Source organism: Capra hircus, chromosome 29, assembly GCF_001704415.2.
Source record: "Capra hircus breed San Clemente chromosome 29, ASM170441v1, whole genome shotgun sequence".
In the NCBI taxonomy this organism is placed as follows: Eukaryota; Metazoa; Chordata; class Mammalia; order Artiodactyla; family Bovidae; genus Capra; species Capra hircus.
In genome coordinates, this window is record NC_030836.1 from 50,318,903 (window position 1) to 50,341,917 (window position 23,015).

At 61.7% G+C, this 23,015-nt stretch overlaps 1 protein-coding gene across 1 annotated transcript; it reads left to right on the forward strand.

Annotated features, from left to right (window-relative positions):
- ASCL2 (achaete-scute family bHLH transcription factor 2) lies at positions 10,110 to 12,347 on the forward strand. The gene is made up of 2 exons (XM_018043599.1): positions 10,110 to 11,349; positions 11,942 to 12,347. The coding sequence occupies exon 1, from the start codon at positions 10,751 to 10,753 to the stop codon at positions 11,330 to 11,332; it is 582 nt and encodes a 193-aa protein (XP_017899088.1). The 5' UTR covers positions 10,110 to 10,750; the 3' UTR covers positions 11,333 to 11,349; positions 11,942 to 12,347.

Consider the following 23,015-nt stretch of genomic DNA (forward strand, 5'->3'; position numbering starts at 1 on the left):
TTTCTAACCTGATGGGGTTTAAAGACACCACTGACTCTATTTCCAGCCAGAGTGAAAACGCCGGTAGTCCATGATGGGATCTGGCAAGAGAGATACTCGAAGTATTAATATCTGCACCTTCTGCATCAACCACTCACACGAAGCAAGGAGCTGCACTACTCTGTAGATGAGACTTTCGAACATCTTCGGAAAACTGGAGAATGTCATAACATTGGCTGGTGTCTCCTGGTGCCTCTGGACAAAGTGGTTCAAGAAAAGTGTGAGTCTGAGGTTTCAAATTCCCAGCTCAAGAGTCTCATAAATAATCTTAAAGATAATCTCAGAAAATAACCTCATAGTCATAAATAATCTCATAAGTAATCATAAAGAGCTTCCCTGTATGGCCTGAGGAAAGCCTTATCTCCTGCTGCAAGATCGAGATTCCTGACAACCACATGCCCAATCTCATCCTGACACCACGTGAATTGAGCTCCCAGCCTTGCAGGGCGTCTACGGGTAAAGTAGGAAGACCAGGAGACGGTGTGTTGGGCTGAGGACACGTGCGAAGATCCTGGAGGAATGAGGGATCCTGAGCCCTCAGTCTCCTGAGTCCTCTTTGCCCGTTCAAGAAGTCTCTCCAGTGCCAATGAGTAGGAACCTTCCCACCTCCGTCTGGAGGGGTTGACCCTGCATCGCCTGGGGAGATGCTAACAGTTCCCTGGAGATGGTTGCCATGGAGGATGCTGCTGCTTCTCTTCAGGACACGCCTTCACCACCTCTTGGCTTCTAGATCCATAACTCGACTCAAGTCCCAGCAGGTCCCCAAAGGTGAGGGGCCAAGTGTGACTCAGGGCGAGGTGCTCTGTGCTCCAGAGGGAGTGGAGTCTTCTGATCTATGCAGACAGAAGCTGAGGGGACTCAAGAGATGGATGCTGAAGGTGTAGGATGCTGGAGGATGAAGTCTGTGGGACCGAATTTGTGGACATGAGCCTCTGAGCAGAGATTCTGGATCTCCTGCTGCCGCTCTGGAGAAGGGGGTGGGGCTCTCACTGTCTTGCTGCATGGCTGGGACAGGGGCCAAAACATGGCCTGTCACGATGGCCCGAACTGGAGGTGGCCTACCTCCTTTGTTCAAAGGTTGGGGGATATAGGATGTGAGAGTGGGTTTGTCGAGTAAGACCTGCCCACCCTCCTGGGAGGGCCCAGGAGGCCCTCTCAGCATGACTGTGGGGAGCGCACCCATGGGGAGCCCCAGCACCAAGGACCACATCCTCAGAGGGCTGCACCCTCTGCCATCCAGACCTCGGGGTGGGAGCTGTGGCCACTGAACTGGGAAACCCAAGTGAGCAGGGCCACTGGACCCCAGGCTGGCAGGAGCCTAGTGGGGGTACTCGTTTGCCAGAAGCAAGGTGGGCACGGTGGCAGGGATGACCATCAGGGGCAAGACAGTGGCCAGAACAGTCGGACTGCACTGACCCATGGTCTTAGCTGCTTGGCCCTGGTGCTGGTGGGGAAGCCTGCCGGGTTCTTACCTGGATAAGGAAGAAGTCCTAGCCCGAGTGAAGCAACGTCTACCCGAATCATAAAGACAGAGGGTCACGGCCACTCAATGAGGCCCCAGGCTTAGCCAGTTTTCAGACCCAGGGCCTTGAAGGAAGGGGAGGCCAGGTCCCCTTGGGGACAGACCCAGGACAGCCCTGGAAGCGGATGCTGTCCCTCCTTCTCCCAGCCTTCCCCGAGGACCTGCTGCTGCTGGCAGGTGAGTGTGAGCTGGGGGAGAGGAATAATGAGAGTGTCCGGGGGCCCCTAGACAGTGGCTCTGAACCCATACCCACTCCAGGAGACCCAAGCCTCCCTGGGGAACCCCCATTCAGGTGGTCCCCTGGAGGTCAGGGGGTCGGGGCCGCTGCAGCTCAGGTCTGTCCACATCAGGCTCACCAGAAGGCAGAGCTGGAAGATAAATCCTCAGCAGCTGGCAGAGTCCTCACATCAGTTCCCTGGCTGTAGAGTAAGGGCTATGATGTGGGGAAAGGCCAAGTGGAAACCACTGGAACAGCCTCTCCTGGGGAAGACAGCACACCAGCCAGCAGCTCTGGTTGGACTGCAGAGGTCAGTGTCTCCACCTAAGACTTGAAGGGTGGAGGGGAGGAGGGCTGGTGATTCCCACCTCATCCCATTCTATCCGGCTTACACAGAAGACAGTGGGTCTTGGAGAAACGACAGTGGGTCCTCTTAAGCTTAATGAGGTGGGGCCTTCAACTGCAGCTGCTGTATCAGACGTGGTTTCATTGCTTGAGCAAATTCACACATTCCCTGGTGCCCAGCCTGCAACCCTGGATCTGACCGGCGCCTTTCCCTTCATCCTTGTGCCTGAGGCCCAGCAGAAACAGTTCGCTTTTACACGGCAAGGCCAGCAGTACACCCTCGCTGTCCTACAACAGGGGTAAGGCAACTCTCTAGCCCTGGGTCACAGTTGAATTCACAGGGGTCTTGGCGACTTTTCCCTTCCACGAGACATCACACTTGTGCACGACACTGATGGCATTTTACTGATTTTTGAGCCTATTGAGCAAGAAGCAGCAAACACTCTAGGCTTACAACATTTGTATATCAGAGGGTAGGAAATAAAACCAATGAAAATTCAGGGGCCTTCCATTTCATTAAGGTTTCTAGAGAGCCCAGTAAAGTGGCAAGATATCCTTTCTAAGGTGAAGGATAGAGTATTTCATCTGGTCCCTCCTGCAACCAAGAAATGGAGACAATGTAGTCTTCATCTGGGCGTGCTACTCCGGCCCACGGACTGACTGGGTGACAGCTGGGTGGGGTGGGGGGCTCTGCAATAGGTCTAGGCTGTGCGCTCCTGGAGTCAAGTGATCCAGCAGGTCCAGTGGGCCCTGACGTGTCAGGGCAGAGACGGACGCTCTTTGAGTCTTCGGCAGCCCCTAGAGATGGATCACAGGGCAGACCCTTAAGATTTGGGAGCAGGACTTTGCCATCCGCCCTAGAAAACTGCTCTCCTCTTGAGAAAAATCTCTAAGGCTGTTACTAGCCTTAGCAGAGACTGCTAACCACAGGTCACCAAGTTACCACGTGACCTGCTCATCATGAACTGTGTTCTCTTTATCTGACCCACCAAGCCAGAAAGCTGGGCGTGTAGGGCAACACTCCACCATCCGATGGAAGTGGCATGTCGCTGAGCCTGCCCAAGCAGGCCCTGAAGGCAGAGGTTAGCGGCCTGAAGAAGCGGCTCCAATGCCCACGGCTCCCAGCCCTGCTACGCGGCCTTCTCTCTCCCTGCCTGAACCTATGGGCCGGGGGGGAGGGGGTGGTTTCCTAGGATCTACCCACAGAAGAAGCAGCACCTCGGTCTTGTTTACAGGTGGTCCTGTGTGACATGCAGGCTCCCCCCACCAGAGGCAGCCATCCCTCAGGGACACGGGGAAGGGCAGTCCTCCCAGGGGGCAGAGCGTTGGGCGGTGCACCTGGTCCTGCACTTCGCTTGGAAGGAGAAATGGCCAGATGAGTGGCTATAGCTGGACCCATGTGCTCTGGGCAGAGGTTCGGTTGGGTGGTTAGGGACTCAGAAGCAACATGACTGGAAAATCGGTGACAAGGGAATTTGGGGAAGAGGTATGTGGATTGGCAAGAACCCCGAAAATATTCATGTCCCACATGAGTGCTCACCAAAGAGTGGACTCTGCAGAGGATTTTAGCAACAGAGTGCACAGAAGAACCACCCTGTAGATCCCGGCCAGCCTCTTTCCCAGCCACCCTGTCATCGCGCAGTGGGCTGAGTGAAATGGCCAAGGCGGCAGGGATGGGGGGAGGCACGGGTCCCGCAACGTGGATTCCACTTACCAAGGCTGTGTCCAGTCTCCCAAGACCAACACCAAACCCCTGATTTGGCGCCATCCCCCAGAGGGGCCAGCCAGCTACCTGATTAATTATACCGGCATGTAACCGAGCAGGACGCTATGGGGGCTTCCTGGAAGAGAGCCCTCCACTATGCCTTATCTGCAGAGAAACTTCAGCCTCCCGAACCTTCCCTGAGTTCCAAAGAGTAAATTTAACCACAGAAGTCAGAAAATGTGGAAAGAAAGGAAAACAGTCAATCGAGACAAAATAATACTAGTTTAGCCATTAAACAGGAGAAGGCAATGGCACCCCACTCCAGTACTCTTGCCTGGAAGATCCCATGGACGGGGGAGCCTGGTGAGCTGCCGTCTGTGGGGTCGCACAGAGTCGGACACGACTGAGCGACTTCACTTTCACTTTTCACTTTCATGCATTGGAGAAGGAAATGGCAACCCACTCCAGTGTTCTTGCCTGGAGAATTCCAGGGACGGGGGAGCCTGGTGAGCTGCCCCATCTATGAGGTCGCACAGAGTCGGACACGACTGAAGCGACTTAGCAGCAGCGGCAGCCATTAAACAAAGTTCAGAACCTTGAGTTCCTCCTTCAGGGCTGTAGATGATATTCTGAGCCATGTCCTTTGAGCTGCTTTGCAGACACTGAAATCCCCACCAGGTGGAGAAAGTTAACTGCATGCTGCCCACCAGCACAGAGACCCCACATGGGTTGGAACCAGAGGGTGGACGATGTTGGCTCTGACTAGCTCATCACCAACCACCCAGAAGAATGTCCACGAGCTGGTCACCCACCCCACAGCCCCCCTCCCTTACCCTCCAGGGAGTTCAGGCCCTTTGGGCACCAGCTTCCTGGACTCCTTGCTTGGCACCTGCAGTAGACTGCAGTTTCCTTGCCACGACCACGTGTCAGGAGTGATTGGCTTTGCTGCTCCCAGGTGAGTGGCCCGTATCCAGTGACGGGACTGTTTTCATCACGGGTCCCAGGTGGCTCCTTGGTAAAGAACCCGCCTGCAGTGCAGGAGACCCCAGTGTGAGTCCTGGGTCGCGGAGATCTGCTGAAAAAGGGCCAGGCCGCCCACTCCGGTATTCCCAGGCTTCTCTTGTGGCTCAGCTGATAAAGAATGAGCCTGCAATGCAGGAGACCTGGGTTTGACCCCTGGGTTGGGAAGATCCTCTGGAGAAGGGAAAGGCTCCCCACTCCAGTATTCTGGCCTGGAGCATTCCAGGAACCGTATAGTCCGAGGGGTCGCAGAGAGTCAGACGCGGCCGAGCGACTTTCGCTTTCACCGTGGAAGAGGCAGTGTTTTGTTCCTACGGGGACAGACACCCATGCTGGATGCGGCTTTGCCTTCTCCGCATTCAGAGCTTGTGCCAAAGCGAATCGCAGCGTGCCTTATCCACCTCGTGGCATCCCACACGGCGTTGCTTCTGATTAGGGAAGAAAGGGTGGCGAGGGGTCCCTGCCTGTGGAACTCACCACGTTCCCCACCATCGTGAAGCAGCTGGCTTGCCAGGCGGTGGAATAGCCTTTTGAAGACTCAGTCATAGTGCCAGCAAGGTGGCAATGCCCTGTGGGGCCGGGGCGGGTTCTCCAAGAGGCTGTATGCGCCCTGAGTCAGTGTCCACAGCCCAGCGCTGACTCAGCGGGGGCTCCCGGGATCAAGGGGTGAAGCAGCAGTGGTCCTGACTGTGGCAATGGTGGGCCCCCGGCGTGACGGGTCCGTCCTGTTCCTGAGACCACGCGTGCTCCTGCTCAGAGCTCTCCGTTCCACCAGGAGCTACAGCAGTGAGTCCACTGAACCGGGAGTTAGGGCTCACCAGCCACTTCGGGGTCCTCGTGTCTCAGAATCAACAGGCAGAGAAGGGACTCCCCGTGCCGGCCGGGGCGCCTGATCCCGAAGTGGGAGGCTGGGCTCTGCTCCCTCCTCACCGGAGGAGAGAAAGCGCACGAAGGCGCCGGGGGTCTAGGACTGAGGCCAAGGGAAAACGACAGGAGCCCAACCCAGGCAGGACCACTGATGACCCGACCCTCTAGGAACGCAGGTTTGGCCACCAAGCACAGAACCACAGCCAGCTGGACTGTGGGGCTCGCTGAAGGCACAGGGAGCACGGAGCAGGCGGTGGGAGAAGGTGGTTAATATACTGACCACAGCCTCACGACCGGTTACAGAAACCAGAACTGTAGCTGTGGTGTTTATTTCCCCCTTCTCGATGGTTACTGTTCAGCCACTAAGTCGTATCCAACTCTCTGCGACCCCATGGACTGCAGCGCGCCAGGCTTCCCTGTCCTTCACCATCTCCCGGAGCTTGCTCAGACTCGAGTCCGTTGAGTCGATGATGCCATCCAGCCATCTCACCCTCCGTTGCCCCCTTCTCCTCCTGCCCTTCTGCTGTATCACGGAACCAAACAAACTTGGGTTTGCTCACCTGCGTGCAGTAGAGCCAGTCTACTGATACGTGGTTGTGGTGAAGGAAAGCGCCGCATTTATTGCAGGCGCCAAGCAAGGAGTCCAGGCAGCTAGCGCTTAAGAGGCCTGAACTCCCTGAAGACTCACAGGGAGAGGGAAGGGAGCGACGAGTGATCAGGGTGAGTGATCCGTTTATGGACGTTCTTCTGCTTGGTTGGCAATGAGGTAATTGGGAGTCGATATCAACCTCTGATTCAAACAAGCCTGGGCTCTGCGGGCTTGTAGGCAGCAGGCAGTCAACTTCTCCTGCCTGGTGGGGCTTTCAGCACCTGCAGAACAGCTCAAGGGACATGGCTCAGAACACCATCCGTAGCCCTGGAGGCGTAACTAAACGTCCTCGACTTGAGTGGCTGCACTGTTCTTTTGTCTTGCCCAACTGTCTCCTTTCTGCGTTTCTCATTTCTCTGACTCCATCTAAAGTGTTTCTGCACACGAAGTGGCAGGATGTGCGGGGAGGGAGGCTCTGTTCTGGGACGGCGCCGTCGGGTCCTGCCTGGAGAGGCAAGTGTGTGCATCTCTGTCTCCTGTTTCCTCTTGTCTTGTCACACAAGATGCCCCGACTGCGAGTCACAGCATTTAGGTCTGGGAACTTACAGCAGAGCTTAAGGGTGTTGGGGGAGGGGGACGCACCCCCAGGCCCCCTCCTCCTCTTCTGGGGCAGGAGGGCGTGTGTTTCCATCTGTAGGCAGGACAGCTGTGCCACACGAGGCAGAACTATGACCTTTCTGCTGTTTTCGTCTGGAGCTCAGGCACGGATTCAGGAGCTGGGTACAGGTGCCACGTTGACAAGGGGTGGATGTGTGATAATCAGTTTTGAGTGTCAACCAGCCCAGTCCACAGGTGCCCAGACTAGACTTTATTTCCGGGTGTGTCGGGGGGTGTTTCTGGATGGGGTGAAGATTAGAATCAGCGCCCACTGCAGTGTGGACAGCATTACGGAGTTCGCTGAGCAAGCGCTTGAACGGAACAACGGATGCAGTGGGAGGAATTCGCCCTTCCTCCTCCGTCTGTCTGCTGGAGCTGGGACCGCCCAGCTTGCCATCTCCCGCCGCTGCACTGGGGCTCACACCACTGGCCCCCAGGGTCTCAGGTCTCCACACTTGGACGGGATCCCACCAGCACACTGGCTTTCTGGGTCTGCCTCCTGCAGACGGTAGACATGGGGCTTCTCAACTCTACCATCGAGCCACCGGGTTCCTCATCATAAACTTGTTACATATTTTCTGCTTCTCTGGAGAATCACGACTCGTTGTTGGTGGGGATCATGCTTGACGTCTGGAAGTACTTCATGTCCCATGGCTCCTGGATTCCAGAAGGTTCTGGACTCCCAAGTGACCTGGGCACACAGGTGGGACTCCTGCACGAAGGCTGCTGGACAACCTGTGGGCTTGGAAAAGCTGCTGGCTTGGCCCAGACCGGCTACCTGCCTCCCCGCCCCCCCGCCCCCCCCCCCGTGCCCTGACCCAGAGAATGCACTTAGGCAGCTAGGGAGGAAGGCCCTGGAGGGGTGGACAGAGGTGGGCAGCAGCCCTGGGCCGCAGGAGGAGTGAGGAGCCCAGGCCAAGGCAGCTGGCAGTCAGCCCCGCTTGCCCTCACCCAGGCATGGAGCTTGCCCGGCCTCTGCCTGGCCAAGTTCCGCGCCAGGGGAGGCCCCAGAGGGTCCAGACAGCTCCATCACTCCGAGAAGGGGGACCCAGAGCCTCTCTGCGCCTCACGTGTCCCCAAGGTGCCCCACACTTTCAGGGTCTGCACCCCAGTCCCATGGAGCCTGTGATTTCAGAGTGGGCAAGCGCTCAGCCTCAGTCACCCCGGAGCAGGGGTTGGCGTGTCCCCCTGGAGCAGGAGGAAGCCCGGCTGCTGGGGCCTCCCAAGGTCAACGGCAGAGCTGGGCCTGGACTGCTCCCATCCCTTGGCCACCGCCCACCCCCGCAGTGGCCAGCTCCTTCTGATCCTCTCTGCTGGTTGTGAGGTCCCTTTAGCGAAGCAGGGTCATGCATGGCCTGGGCACGGGCGGTGCCCTGTGGACACAGAGAGAGGGGAACCTGTCTTCCCACGTGGAGCCCTCATATGGACAGCCAGGATGAGGGCTACGCTGTGCACAGCATGGCACAGAGGGATCCAGACAGGGTTCTGGTGACGCAGCCTCAGAGCTGAGCGTGAGGCCAGCGCAGAGGGGGGCCCAGGCTTAATCCCCAGGGCCCGGGCATGATCTGACTCGCCGGGGTAATGACCCTTCTGCTTCCAGGCAGTGGACAGGCAGGAGGGGGCAAAGCCGGAGCCCAGGAGGCTGGGGAGAGGCAGAGGCAGCCCCCAAGACTGTCTGGGGCCTGGAGACACCGTGGAAGTTCAGGCAGGGCCCTGTTTGCAGGACTTGGGAATTCTCCTTGGCACCCTTGGCATGGGCAGGCAGATTCCTATCTGGCTGGGGGTTTGCCAAGTAACCCTCAGGGAAGGAGGGGGCAGCTCTTACCAGAGAGGGGTTGCAGAGGCGAGCCAGACCTTCCACTCTGAAGGGACCTGACTCCCATCTGGATTGCCCCACTGGCCAGAGGGGTGACTGTGCAAACATTCCATGTCCTTTCTGAGTCAGCTTCTTCCTGAGAAATAGGGCCCCACACCCACCTGGCTCCTGGCAAGTGCTAGACTCCAGGTCACTTCCTACAGCAGGCAAGCCGACCAGACTTGCCAGAATCCTTCATGGGGACAGGAGCCAGAGGGCGCCACCAGGCAGGCAGGAGACCCTCGCCACGATGCCCTGCGGGGTCCTCGGGAGGCGCCCCAGCCCCCCTACCCTTTCCCCATGCCAGCAGAGTAAGTCTGCTTGAGGTAGCTGGGCCCGCCCCTTACCCCCGCCCTCCATTCCCAGAGGTCCTGGCCCGAAGGGTCTGGTCACTTTTCGGGAAAAACCTGCTGGGTATGGCCTCCCGAGGGCATAGCCATTTGGCTGGCCTTCCCAGGCCGCGGGGCAGGACAAAACTCTCCCATTAACGGCGCACGTCCAAAGTCCCTGCCCCCTCAAACCCCGAAAGGTACCCCCGTCGGTCAGAGGGAAAGGCGGCTGCCCCCCGCCGACTTCCCCCACCGGCCAATCCCAGCGCCGGAGTAGGTGGTCGGTGCTGGCACTGAGGGAAAAGGGTCATGAAGGCCGGTAGACGTCCACGGGTGAGCGGCCCGAGGGAACCGGTCCAAGAAGGGAGGACGATTTGAGGGGAATATGGAAAGCAGAAGAAGCTTTGAGAGCGGGGCGGGGGAGGACGGGCAGAGGGGAAAGGCAGGCGGACTGCCCCCGGGGTCCGAAGCAGTCTGAGCAAATCTCCAGGCCCTTCGCCTCAAAGATGCGCAAGGCCCGGGGCAGACTGCGCAGGTGGCCGGGGCCTGGGGGAGCGCACCCCCGGAGCCAGCCCCCCGCCCCGCCCCAGCGCGCCGAGTCTCCACTTCCTAAGCCCCGCCTCGGCGGGAGGACGGCGTGGCCCTCTCTCAGGCCCCGCAGAAGGACAGGCGGGCGCCCTGCCGGGAGCAGGTGCGCGTGGGCGCGCGCGCCCACCCGGGTCGCGGGGAGGGGCCGGGCGGGGCCGCGCGGGCGCCAAGCTTTGTTAGAGACGCTCCCGGAGCCACGCGTCGGGCGTACACGCTTCCTCCCAGGGGCCGGGCGTGGGGCCGCGCCCGCCGCGATTGGCCGAGCGGGCGGCCGCCATTGGCTGAGGCCCCCCACGCCCCTCGGCCTCAAGGGGCGGAGCGTGGGTGCCGGCTGCCCGGCGCGTGCTGCCCCCGGGGGTCTCACGCGCCTCCGGAATGGCTGCGCCGCCGCGGTGGTAGACACACCTCCCCGCAAAGGCGGACGCGGCGGGGGGCGTACCCAGGACCTGTGAACGGCAGCTTCGGGGAAGGGGCGGCGGTGCGCACGCGGCACCCGCGGACTGCATCTGGGGGGCGCACTGGGGGCCTGCTGGGAACGGGGACGCGCTGGGGGCCTGAGGGCTGTGCTCGGGGGACTGGGTGCGGTCTTCGGAGGCTCACCGCTCGGTCTTTGCAGACTGTGCGCCAGGGGTTGGGCGAAGCGCGGCGCGAGGGGGAGGCAAGGGAAGGAGGGCGTGAGAAAGGAGGCGGCGGCGCGGAGGAGGGTTATCTAGATATTTAAAAACGCGCCGCCTGCGTCGCTCAGGGAAGACCTGGCGAGCGACTGACGGCACGCGCGAGTCACGAGCCCCCCACGCTCCTCGGCGCGCACTGCCCGCCCTCTCCCGGCCTCCTGCGCCTTGCTGTCCCCGGACCCCGGACCACCTGGGGTCGCGTACCCCAGGGAGTCTTGGCAGCGCAGTGCCCGATCGTCGCTGAGACTTGATCGGCTTTCCTCCACCCTCGGTTCTTTGCCCTCCACCTTTTTGCGGCGCACAGAGACTCGGGGGAAGCGCGGGGCGAGTGGATGCAGACGCGATGGACAGCCGCGCGCTGCCCCGGCCCGCGCCCCCGGCGCCTGGTGTCCCGGGCTGCTGCGCCGTTCGCCGGCGACCGGAGTCCCCAGAGCTGCTGCGCTGCAGCCGCCGCCGCCGGCCGGGCGCGATGGACCCCGGCAGTGGAGCGGCGGCCGTGGCGCGGCGCAATGAGCGCGAGCGCAACCGAGTGAAGCTGGTGAACTTGGGGTTCCAGGCGCTGCGGCAGCACGTGCCGCACGGCGGTGCCAGCAAGAAGTTGAGCAAGGTGGAGACGTTGCGCTCGGCGGTGGAGTACATCCGTGCCTTGCAGCGCCTGCTGGCGGAGCACGATGCTGTGCGGGCCGCGCTGGCCGGGGGGCTTCTGGCCCCGGCCGCGCGCCACCCCCTGCCCCGCGCTCCATCGGGAACCCCCGCCACCGCCGCCTTGCCCTCCTGCGCCTCGTCGTCCCCGGGTCGTGGGCACAGCTCGGAGCCTGGGTCGCCGCGTTCCGCCTACTCGTCGGACGACAGCGGCTGTGAGGGCGCCCTGAGCCCCGCGGAGCGCGAGCTGCTCGACTTCTCCAGCTGGTTAGGGGGCTACTGAGCGCCCGGCCCCGCAAGGTAGGCTCCGAGAGGCGGGAAGGAGGGAGGGTTGGAGGTAGGACGGCTGGGCGCGGTGGAGACAACGGCCTCGCCGCTCGCGTCCCCGAGAGCCGGCGAGGCCGGAGCGACGGCCTGGATTTCGCTCCCTCTTTATTCCTCCCCAGACTTCTTCAAGCCTGTGCAAGACTAGCGTTTGTTTGTCCGGGATTGCAAAACTTCCCCCTTGCTGCTCCGCCGCCGTAGGGGGAGCGGGGAGACGGAGGGCTGGGGCGGGTGAGGCCCCGAGTGTTTGCGGATCTCGGGGCAGACTAGGGCGCTGGGAGGCGGAGAGACTTTGCATTGCAAATTGCGCGCCCGGCCCGGTGGCAGAAATGAGTCGGCGGGGCGCGGAGCCCTGACTCACCCCGGCTCCGAGCGCTCGCCCCGCCCGGCGCCCGGGGCCGGGCCACACACCGAAGCCGAGGCTCCCACGGAGACCTGGGCTCCAAAACCCACCCAGAGAACGAAACTGCCGACTACGCTTGTGGGGGTGGGGGAGGGCCGGGCTGCGCGGGGTGTCCGGGGCCGGATCCCGCACTAACGCGCGTGCCTGTCTCCCCTTCCCTCCCAGCGGCGGGGAGCGCGCTCACCCCTGCGGAGCCAGCCGGTTGGAAAGGCTCCCGCCTCCGTGTTCGTCGTTCCGCGGGCCAAGCCACCACCGAGCCAGGGATCCAGCCGACGCTCCCGGCCATCCAGCCTGACCCAAGGCTAGTGTGCAAGGGGTCCCGCCTGACCTCCTCCTCCCGGCGGCAGCTTCCTCGGACCCCAGCCACCCTGTCCGCAGAGACCTTCCCCTGGACTGGGGCTGCGGAACCGACTCTTGGAGGTTTGAAGGGGAGAGGGCTTTATGACGACGCAAATGTTTTTTACGAACGCATGCACTTGAACTGCTCAGGGACACTGGCGGTATGAAGGCTTATTTTTGTGCAAAGAGCCCTTAGATTTAGAACACAATAAAGACTGTTTATTCCCTCCGACTCCCTCTTCCTGGAAGTTGTGAACCTGGCTGAACTCTCCCTTGCCACAGCCCTGGGGCAGAGTCCCTGGTGGGCATCCCCTTGCAGCTCCGCCAGCTGGGGAGAGACCAGCCTCAGGAAGCCTGTTTCAGGGAAGATGGATCTATATATAAACCAGTGCTGTGTATCAGTGGTGGGGGCATACCCGCTCCATACCCCTGAGGCCCCCATGATCCGGGGGAGGGTCCCGTGTGGGTGCAAGGGTGGTGGCTTCGACCCTGGACCCAGCAGGCCCACATCTGTGGTCTGGTCTCCCTGGACCCCATGCCTCCATCTGGGGGTTGCTCTGCCAAAGCAGTTCATAGGCCCGGGCGGGCCTGGGGCTCCTGTCAGGCGTTGGGGCCTCACCGCTGGGACGCTGAGGTCTGCAGGCTGCTGACTGGGGTCGGGCTCTGAGGCAATGCCCAGCACAGGGCTCAGCCTGAGGGGGTCTGACCAGTGGGCCCCCAGGCTGCCCTCTGTCTCGGGGTCCAGGTTGCTGCGGTCAGATCCCCGCTGTCCGCCACCAGCTGGGTGACCCCTGGCAGGGCTCTCCACCTGGCAGTGGGGGGACCTACAGTTGTGGGAGGGCGGGGGAGAGGTGTCTGGCCGTGTCCAGCCCACCATACTCGGCCCTCTGCTGCCACGCCTGTGGCTCCTGGCCACATGTGCCCTGCAGGCTACAGAGGCCTGGGCCCTGCCTACCTGTTTGCGGGTGGGGGCTGTGAGGGCCTCCTCTGAGAGGAACAAGGAGGCCTCTCCAGGCTCCCCGAGCTCAGAGGTGATTACTCAGCCCTACCTTTGACCAGAGCCTCGGCGGCTTTGAAGTCTCACCCTGCCCAGAGCTCTCTTTTATTGTACAGGTTGGGGGCGGAGCCGACAGGGGTCCCCCAGGCTGCTTTCAGATGCCGAAGGCACCCCTTCCTCCTGCGGGGAGTGGTTGGGTCACGGCCGTTGAAACCCGGGCAGGTTGGGGCGACTGGTGTTGGCAGAGCAGATGTGTCCCGGGCGAGCAGGGAGACATGCTGGGTGGGTCTGACGGGGCTCAGGCTTGGCGGGGTCAGCAGAGCAGCTGTGGCTGGGGACTGCGGGGTCAGGAGTGACCTGGCCTCGTCCAAGGGACAGACGAGGCATGTGACGTGGCTACCCGGCAAGGGCCAGCCTTCGGCCTTCCCCAGGGTCCACAGCGTGGTCAGTGACCTCGCTGAGCCTCTGGCTCCGGCCTCTGCTGAGTCTCCTTACCTTGACCCAGGGAAAAGCATGCGGCTCTCAGGACACGAAGTGGTTGTGGGCAGGGTAGTGTCACACATGGGTGTTGGCTGGCAGGGGTGGGGGCGCACGGGAGGGGCAGGCGAGGGGGACTGGCGGTGGAATTCTGCCAAGGGTAAGAGCTGCCATTTTTGTGCTTCTCAATTTACGGAAGATCCTAAGCGTGTGCAGAAGTTCCAGAGCTTCCGCTGGATGTGTTCTCTTTGCCAGGCATGGAGGATGGGGTGGTGCCCGAGGAATCCCCACCCTCATGGAGCTGACATTCTAGCAGGGCACACAGGCTCCGTCTAACCCACAAGTGACATTGTTGTATCAGGCGTCCAGCATCCAGCCTGGTCAACGATGGGCATGCCAGATCTGGGAGAAGGCTCTGAGAAGCCCCCATCACCAGCAGCAAGAACTGAACACAAACCCTCGGCTGTCCATGCACCCCTCCCCACCCCCACGTGGTTCTGAAACAGACCCCAGACATCATACGGTTCCACCCATAAATTCTCCAGATGAGCTTCCAAGGGGAACCCCAGTACCTTGACCCCCCAAATGAACAACAGCTCTTCTCATTTTGTCAAACACCCAGTGAGTGGCACGGCCCTCTGATTGCCTCTGTTTTCCACGTTTGTGATTTTTTTTTTGACTGCATGATTGTGGAACGTCCCTGACCACGGATAGGGCCCGTGCCCCCTGCGGTGGAAGCAGAGTCAAGTACTGGACCCCTGGGAAGCCCCTGGTTTTATCACAAGGATCCGGTGGAGATCCGCCCTGGGGTTAAGCCTCTTGTGAGCACCCCTTCCCCAGCCGCTTCACGAGGAGGCGAGGTCGTCCGTGTCCCAGCGTCGCTGCTGGCGCTCCCTGGGTACTGGTCCTGCATTTCCTGTGACTGGAGGGGGTGGCTCGGAAGCAGAGGCGAGATCAGGCTCCCGTTTGGTTTCTGGGTTCCTGCGCTCAGAGCATGTTCCTGGCTCTGCATCCCATGTGGTGACTGATCACTGATTATCTGAGCGGGCTCATTTTTAAGAGAAGAGTGGGCTGTGTTTGACCAGGCAGGATGACAGCTGCCCACATGGGCATGCTGGCCTGCCGGCTCACCCTAGGCAGAAAGCTCCCCGTCCCCCGCCAGCTGTCAGTAAACGGGTGCCGATCACGGCCCCCTTTACAGAACCGGAAAGCACAGCTCTGAAAGACGAGGCGCTGGAGGTCATAGAGCCTGAAGGTGACAGGGCACGGGACTCAAACAGGGACGGCTTCATTCCTGAATCCTCGCACTGGCCCCCTTCCAGGAGGGCGGGGCTGCCTGGGGCTGTCCTGGGGGGCACACTTAGCAATTCCATGTTCCAGACCAGCACGTTTGCTCGGGTCCCCACCCTCAGCTCCGTGGTGGGGGCAGTGGGGCTCTCCTGGTGGCCTGTGGCCCAGGCCTTACCCCCGCTGGAGGTCGGAAGCCGATTTTAGATCTAAGGAGCCTGGGGCTAAGTGGGGACCCCCACTGTGGTGAGGGGGGAATGGTGCCTCGGGGTAAAGCTGGGTGGGACCAGGGGAGTCTTTCCTAGGGGTGGGCAGGTGGGCAGGTGGTCTGGATGGCCACAACCCCCAGGGGCGCTCTGGGGGCGCCGTGCCACAGGAGGTCAGGATGTTGTCTTCGTTATTTGTGACAATGGGTTTCCCCGAGGAACCCTGCTTTATAGTCCCAGGAGCCTCCCTGTGGCTAAAACTCGCCTAGTCAAAGAATGGTGCGTCCCTGGAGGCCACCCACACGGGGCCACCCTCTCAGACGCTGGAGTCCAGCACGAGTGCCCGCTGGCCTCGTCTGCTCTGCCAGGTCCCACGCCTGGTCATTCTGGAAACCACTGGGCACCTTCTCTGTGTCCAGCTGCAGCAGTGCCCAGGGAAGCCCTGCCCTCAGGGGACCTGTGTCCTGGGCACACGGCACTGCTGGGCCCTTGGCGGACACACTGGCTCCAGGGGAACATCAGGGGCCCTGGGTGTTGTCGGGGTCACGTAGCATCTCGGAGCCGTGCCCCTGAAGCGGAGCCTGCAGTCCTGACCTTGCAGAGCTGTTGCCTGTCCGGTGTGCTGGGACCAGTGCGTCCCGAGAGGGGCAGTCAAAACTGCCACGGTCCTGCCTGTTCCAGGGCAGCCCCCCCCAGAACCCCCGGCCCAGGCCTGGCTTCCTTATCTGCGGGGCCCTCCTGCAGCGTGAGATCACAACGAGACGCCCTTGTTCAAATGTGGGAGGAAAGTGACGCTAAAGGTGTGGAAATAGCTTTTTCCTTTATTCCACGGCCTGTCTTGACGTAGTGGCGCAAGCTTGCTATTTAATGCCATTCAAGTAAAGAAAGTTAATAATTTATTGGCATGAATTTCTATACTGTGCGATGCTAGTCTTAGATGTAGAGTTAAGCACGTCGACTGCCACGCAGAATCACCGAAATGAGCCGCTGAAGTGTTGCAGCTTGCACGTGATTCTGCTGCTACGGAATAGCGGAGACGCTGCAAAGACTGCACACCCGCGCTCTGCTGCACCTGCGCCCGTCAGCTGTTGCCGAGGGAGGGCTGACAGGAGGCAGTTCTGGGCTCACCCGTCCCCGCTGTCGTCCTGTGGTTGGTTATTTTCCACCTGAGCGGTCGCCGGTGCAGGCGGCCACTCGAGGAAGGAGGGATGGTGGGTGCTGTGCTCAGTGCCGTGGACGCTGGAGTCCTCTCCATCACGCACAGCAGCAGTCCCGTGTGGCCTCGGGGTGAAGGAAGAGGGACGTGCAGGGGGCTGTATCCCCGAGGAGCCGGCGTGGAGAGGCCTGGATTGGGGTGGGGGCTGCGTCTGCCCCCACGGCCTTGCCCAGGCCAGCCCTGCCTTCCTACCTGCGCTGGGTCCCTCTAGGCCCCTGAATCCTAGCTGAGGGGGAGGCCCTGGGGGAGGGTCAGGGCAAGGGAGGGTCCCGGGGTTCCGAGGCCACCAGGCCACGAGAGGACCCCGCAGATGGAAGGGGCGCGGCCGCAAAGGCGCTTTGAGAGGGTGAGGCTCTATGGACCCAGAGGGTGCAAGGGGGGTCCAGGTAGGCCCAGCAGAGCCCCTGCTGTTTGTGGGGGCAGGGGGCACTTGGGGGTCCTAAGGGAGAGCGGGAGGAGGCTGGAGCTGACCTGGCAGGGCCAACAAGAGAAGGGTCTCAACTGTGGCTTTGTGATGGGGGCGCTGCCGGTTGGAGGAGGCCCTGGGAGATAGAAGGGGTTGCAGACTGTCGCTAGTGGGTGAGGAGGAGGGGGCCCAACAGGGCTTGTGGACCCTCTCCGGGTAGCACCAGTCAGGGTGGGCGCTGTCTGGGGGCCTCCCGGGGCAGGGCGCTGGAGGACGAGGTCCACCCTGGTCTTTGCTGCAACAGAGAGGAGAGTGGACCGGGGGCCTGTGGGCTGTGAGTCCGCCTCGAGCTCTTTCGGGTCACGGTGTGGGCAGGCCCCTCAGGAGCCCCTCGTCCTCCCAGCCCCCTCGAGGGGTCTTGCCCCCACTTCCAGGCCCCAGGAGGCTCAGCGACAGGCCCGAGGCTCACAGAGACGCCGGGTTCTGAGCCGACAGCTGAAGCTCCGGGCACAGCTGCCCTCTCCTGCCTCCCCTCCTGGCCCCCACCTGCCTGGAGGGCACCATTGTTGGTGCTTCTGCTGGGATCACTGCCAGGGAGGGTCTCATCTGCAGAACGCCAGCTCTGGCCTCCCACACCCTGTCTTCCAACTGGGGGGCCCTGGGGAGGCGCACGTGGTGAAGGGGGAGCAGAGGCCTGGCTGGGCTCTGGGGGCAAGTGCCTGGCCCCTTCGCTGGTGCCCCCAGCCAGGGCCGCGTGCAGGTGGACGGAGCCTCCCCGCTTCCTGCAGGGGGACCCAGGACCCCTCCAGCCCCACCCCACCCCAGGGCAGATTGTGATTAATGAGGCTAATCTATCAGCCCCAGGGTGGCGGGGGTGGGGGGGGTGTGGAGGAGGGCAGACCAAGCATTTGTCTTGGGTGCCAAGGAAACTGCCTTCAGCCCGGCCACCTGCCCCCAGCAGTGCCCCCTGCAGAGCCTGGGCCCCTGCAGCCCCCCTTACACCTTGAAATGGGCCTTTGTCACCAGAGCGCTGAAGCTCAGCTTCTCAGAGGGGGGCACCCTGAGAGCACCCCAGAGCAGCCCCTACCCAAGGCCACTCACCAAATGGCGCGAGAAACCGGGGTGGGTGCCCACCCCCTGCTGCATGCCACCCCCCGCGACTCTGCCACAAGCCCCGGGGGAGGGGTGGGGGCTCTGAGCCAGGTCCTGTCTGCCCGCCTCCCTTCAGCAAGACCCTTCCTCCGTGGTGACCAGGAATGCCAGGCCCAGCACTAAGGCACCTGGGGTGGACTTGGCGAAACTGAGGCAAGAACCCAGGGGCCTTGACGGCCTTGGAGGCAGTGCACTCATCAGCCAGCGATGCGGGGCAGTTCAAACAGCTGACGTTCGTCATCTCCAGTCCTGGAGGCTGGAAGGCCAGGACCTGGTCCCTCCCCTCTCTCCTGGGTGTGCAGGTGGCCGTGTCCTCACTGGGTCGTCCCTCTGAGTGTGTCTGTGTCCTGGCCTCCTCTTCCTGTAAAGACCCCAGGCATATTGGACTAGGGTCCACCCTCGTGACCTCCTTCCACCTTTTTCACCTCTTTAAGGGCCCAGCTCCAAATACAACTTCATTCTGAGGTCCTGGGGCTCAGGACTCTAAAGAGGACTTCGAGGGGCACAGTTCAGTCCTTCACAGGCAGGGCTTTCCAGTGACCCCAGCCCCCCCTGCGGGACCCCAGCTGCACATCGTCTGCTGGGGCAGCCCCACCCCTCGGGGCCCTGTCTGCACCCTTGCTGCAGCCTGGGGCCGGCCAGGAGATGGGCACCATCGGGCGATGTCACTGCTGAGGACGGAGGGGCCTGGGTGGCCTTGGACGAGCTGCCTCTCACCCTGGGGCCCCGGGGAGCCCACAGGAGGCCAGGACAGGCTCCAGGCCTTCCCAGGGAGGGTCCCTGTGTGCCCACTACCTGTGACATGGGTCCTGACAACCTGGAAGGGGCAGGTGTCCCCTCAGTGGGAGGATGGGCCGGTATCAGGCTGACGGGCGTCCTCAGGACGCTTTCTTCTCCCCGCTTGTCTCCCTTGTGTTCTGCGTGGGGTACGGGCCGGGGCCCCACGTGGGTGGCCTCCCCCTGGTTCAGGCTAGGTACCCGGAACTATCTGCGGAGGTGCTGGCCGCCACCTAGGGCTCCCCGAGTCCTTCCCCTCACCGTGGACCGGCATTTGCCTACAAGTCCAGGCCTGGCCACAGAGGCGGGCCATTGCCCTCATTGACAAGCATGCAAATCCCTAAACGAAGTCCAATTAATATCCAAATGAGGGTCTGGGAGCAGCTCGGGCTGCCTGATGAGGCTGCGCTGGGCTTTATCTTCAGCCTCAAATATTTGTCTCTCATTTGAATGCCTTTTGTGGGATTGAAAGTGGGCGGGGCTCCATCAGGGGAAACCCGGCCTGGCAGGCCTGGCTTGGGGAGTCACCCCTCCCACCCGCGCTTCCTGCAGCGCCTCCTGGGCCCCGTGGCCTCTCCCTGACCATTCCCTCCCCACCCCCGCCCGGTCAGAGGCCTCTCCTCCAGCGGGCCTCTGTGCTGCTCACACCCTCCTGCGGGGCCCAGGGGAGGGACTCGGGCACCAGGGGCTCAGCTCTGCCAGGCGGTGGTGTGGAGCGGTCCCACATGGAGGGCACGCGTCATCCTCAGGGTGGGCGCTAGCCGGAGGCCGCGGTGGGCGACCGAGCGTGTGCGGCCACGTGCGTGCTGGTGTGCTTAGCACGCGCCCGACCCCTCCCTGCTCAGCTCAGCCTGCTGTGTTGTGCCCATTTTACCGGCCTGGAAGCTGGGACTCTTGGCTGTCGGACAAGTTTCTGGGGCTGGGAGTCGCGGCAAGGCTGGCTGGCCCAGGGCTCTTACCAAGGAGGGGATGCACAGAGGCTGCTCTGTCCGGGGGCATGGGACCAGCCAGGGCGGGCTGTCCTTCCGACAATCTTCCTCCCACTGTCGCCTCCCCTGGCAGTCACCCCTTTACCCTTGACTGCCCCTCAGCTTGAACACGACCCCTCCTCCCGAGCCTTCTCCTCCCAGACGCTGGCTCTCTTCCAGGAAGCCTTCCAGGGCTGCCTCGCCCTGGTCTCAGTGGTCGGGGCCAGTAGGGCCTCCTGTGAGCTCTCTCTGGGAGACAGGGAGACAGGTGAACTGGGGGCGGGGGTGGGCAGCCAGGAGAGGGAAGCCCAGGGGACCCCCATGCACCCCTGGGCCCTGTGTGTGCTCCCTGCCCCTGTGGCGGCACCGCCTGGCTCCTGTCCTGCTCTTCCTGGGGTGCGGGGAGCCCTGGGGCTCGGCCAGAACCTGAGGAGGGAGAGGTGGGGGATTTCAGAGCAGGGAAGGGCAGGGGGCCAGCACCTGACAGCTCGGAGTTATGACTGGTCTCTGAGTGAAGCTGGGCAGCAGGATTTTGGACCCAGACTGGCTGCCCTGCAGGGCCTGCTGGGGCCTCCTCACCTGGGGAACAGGCCAGAGGGCACCTGGGGAGCCCAGGGGAGGGGGCTGAGAGGCTGTGGCCGAGGCTGGGGGGGTCCCCCGGGGAGAGTGGAGTGGACGGGAGGGACGAGCCCCTGCCAGGGGGACACCAAGGGGCAGTGCGGGCCCAGCCCAGCTGCCCAGGGAGTTGGTGGCCCAGCCCTGCCTGCCCCCGGCAACATGGGCTGCACTTTTCCTCGCTGCCTCTGTGGCCAAAAAGAAGAAGTGGAGTTGGGAGGGGGCACGCAGCCTCGAGCGGGTGCTGGGCTGGAGAGACAGCCTTTGGGAGTCCCTTTGGAGTCCTGTCTCCGGGATGTCTCACCCCCGGCTCCCCGGCCCACCACCAGGGGCTGTCTGCAGTGGGGGCTGCGCTGGACCCAGGGGCCCCCCCACTTGCCCAGCGTCCCTGAGGCCCTTCTCCTCTGCCTGGACCCAGGGGACCCCCCACTTGCCCAGGGTCCCTGAGGCCCTTCTCCTCTGCCTGGACCCAGGGGCCCCCCACTTGCCCAGCGTCCCTGAGGCCCTTCTCCTCCGCCTGGACCCAGGGGCCCCCCACTTGCCCAGGGTCCCTGAGGCCCTTCTCCTCTGCCTGGACCCAGGGGCCCCCCACTTGCCCAGCGTCCCTGAGGCCCTTCTCCTCCGCCCGCTACGGCCGTGCTGGAGGGTGCGCAGGTCTGCGGGGCGCTGCCTGGGCAGCGTGTCCTCTCCTAGCGGGGTGTGACTCACCTAAGATGCACCCGTCTGGAGGGTCTGCTCACAGATTTTGCATGTGTTTACACGTGTGTAATCTCCATGCAGGTCACCACAAGAAATGTTCCTGGCCTGGCAAGCGGCCCCAGGACCCCCGCCCTCCACCCCTAGTCTGACCTGGATCACCAGGCACACCGCCTGCTCCTGAACGTCAGGCCTACCTCACCACACAGCCTGGACACTCAACTGTCCCGCTCCATGCAGGCTCCTCCTGGGGTGGTCAGGGCACTGGGACTTTGGTGTGCCTGTGTGTTGGTGTGTGAGAGCTCTTGTGCCCAGGTGGGGAAAGGCCAGGCTCCATTACTGACCTGCGTCTGCGTCCTGTGGCCGCACTGGCCCAGAACCACCAGCCCTGCCCTCCACCCATGGGGCCATTGGCCGGGGCCACGGTCAGTGTGCGTGTGTGTGCGCTGGGGGACGCTGGGCTTCTGTTCATGCCCCACGGGGTCAGCATCCTCATCCCCATCCTGCAGGATGTTCAGGGAGGCCCCTTTCTGCCGCCTCTCCTCACATCCCTGTTGGAAGGAGTCGGTGTCAAAAAGGTCAATGGATGCACCGATTTTAAATGAAAAAGAAAAAGAAGCCAGCGTGCCGCCTGAGGTGTGACCTGCCGTGTGGTGCTGAGCCTGGCAGGCTGGGGGCGCAGGGGGTGAGGACCCTCCCTCCTCAGACTGGCCCACCCTGGTCCTCAGTCCCCAGCTGTGGGGACCTGGAAGGGAGGCGGACCTCTCGGGACTCTCCTGGGAGTCCAAGCTTGCGTTCCCGCCGGCCCGGAGCCCCTGTGGGCACTGAGAGGGGACCCGAGAACCTCCAGGCAGACGGGGTGCCCTCAGGGGAGGGGTGCAGCCAGGCCTGGGCCCCCGCGGCCCCCAAGCCCACTTTCTCTCCCTCCCTGGCCCCTGCCTCCCCCAGGGCAGCCCCCGCCCGTGCAGCCCCGGCCCGTGCTCGGTCAGGTCCAACCTGTTCTGGGCAGGGCCAGCCACCGGGGGTGGATTCCAGCTTTCTCTTCATGCGCCACTTCATCTGAAGGCTCACAGCCTGCCTCCACCCAGCCTGCTCCTACACACACACACCCACACACCCAGAGACATATGCGCACACACACACGGAGGAACACACGATACACACATCACAGACACACACACACACCCAAAGACACATGCGCACCCACACACACACGGAGGAACACATGATGCACACACCACACACACACACACATACACGCAAAGACATATGTACACACACGGAGGAACACACGATGCACACACCACACACACACACACATACACGCAAAGACATATGTACACACACGGAGGAACACACGATGCACACACCATAGACACACACATACACGCAAAGACATATGTACACACATACACTCAGACTCAGATACATATATATACACACAAAACATTACACAGTGATATACGTATATACACTCAGAGACACATACATATATCCACACACTCAGAAACGTACACATACATATACACACATAGACACAGACACACAAAGACACAGAGACACACACTCAGACACATGCACACAAATATACACATATACAGACACACACTCGGACACATACACATACGTATACACGCATAAACACGGCATTACACACACTCACAGAGACACGCACACACTGAGGAACACACAATACGCACGTCACATACATGTGCAGAAAGACACACATTCACATACACTCAGACTCAGATACATATGTGCACACAAAACATTACACAGTCATATACACACACACACTCAGAGATGCATGCATATAGACACACATACATATACACATAGACACACACGCTCAGACACATATACTTACATAGACACAGACACTCCACACACAGACACACACTCAGACACAGACATTACACACACACACACTCAGACATGTACACACACAGACACAGACATTACACAGACACACACAGACACAGACATACACACACACACTCAGACACAGACATACACACACATGCTCAGAGACACACACGTATATAGACACATATGTTACTCACAGACGTGAATACACACGTACACACCCAGACAGAGAGACAT

What these genes read in the sequence shown, in the direction of transcription:
- ASCL2 (XM_018043599.1), top strand. Translation starts at nt 10,751, where the DNA reads ATGGACAGCCGCGCGCTGCCCCGGCCCGCGCCCCCGGCGCCTGGTGTC.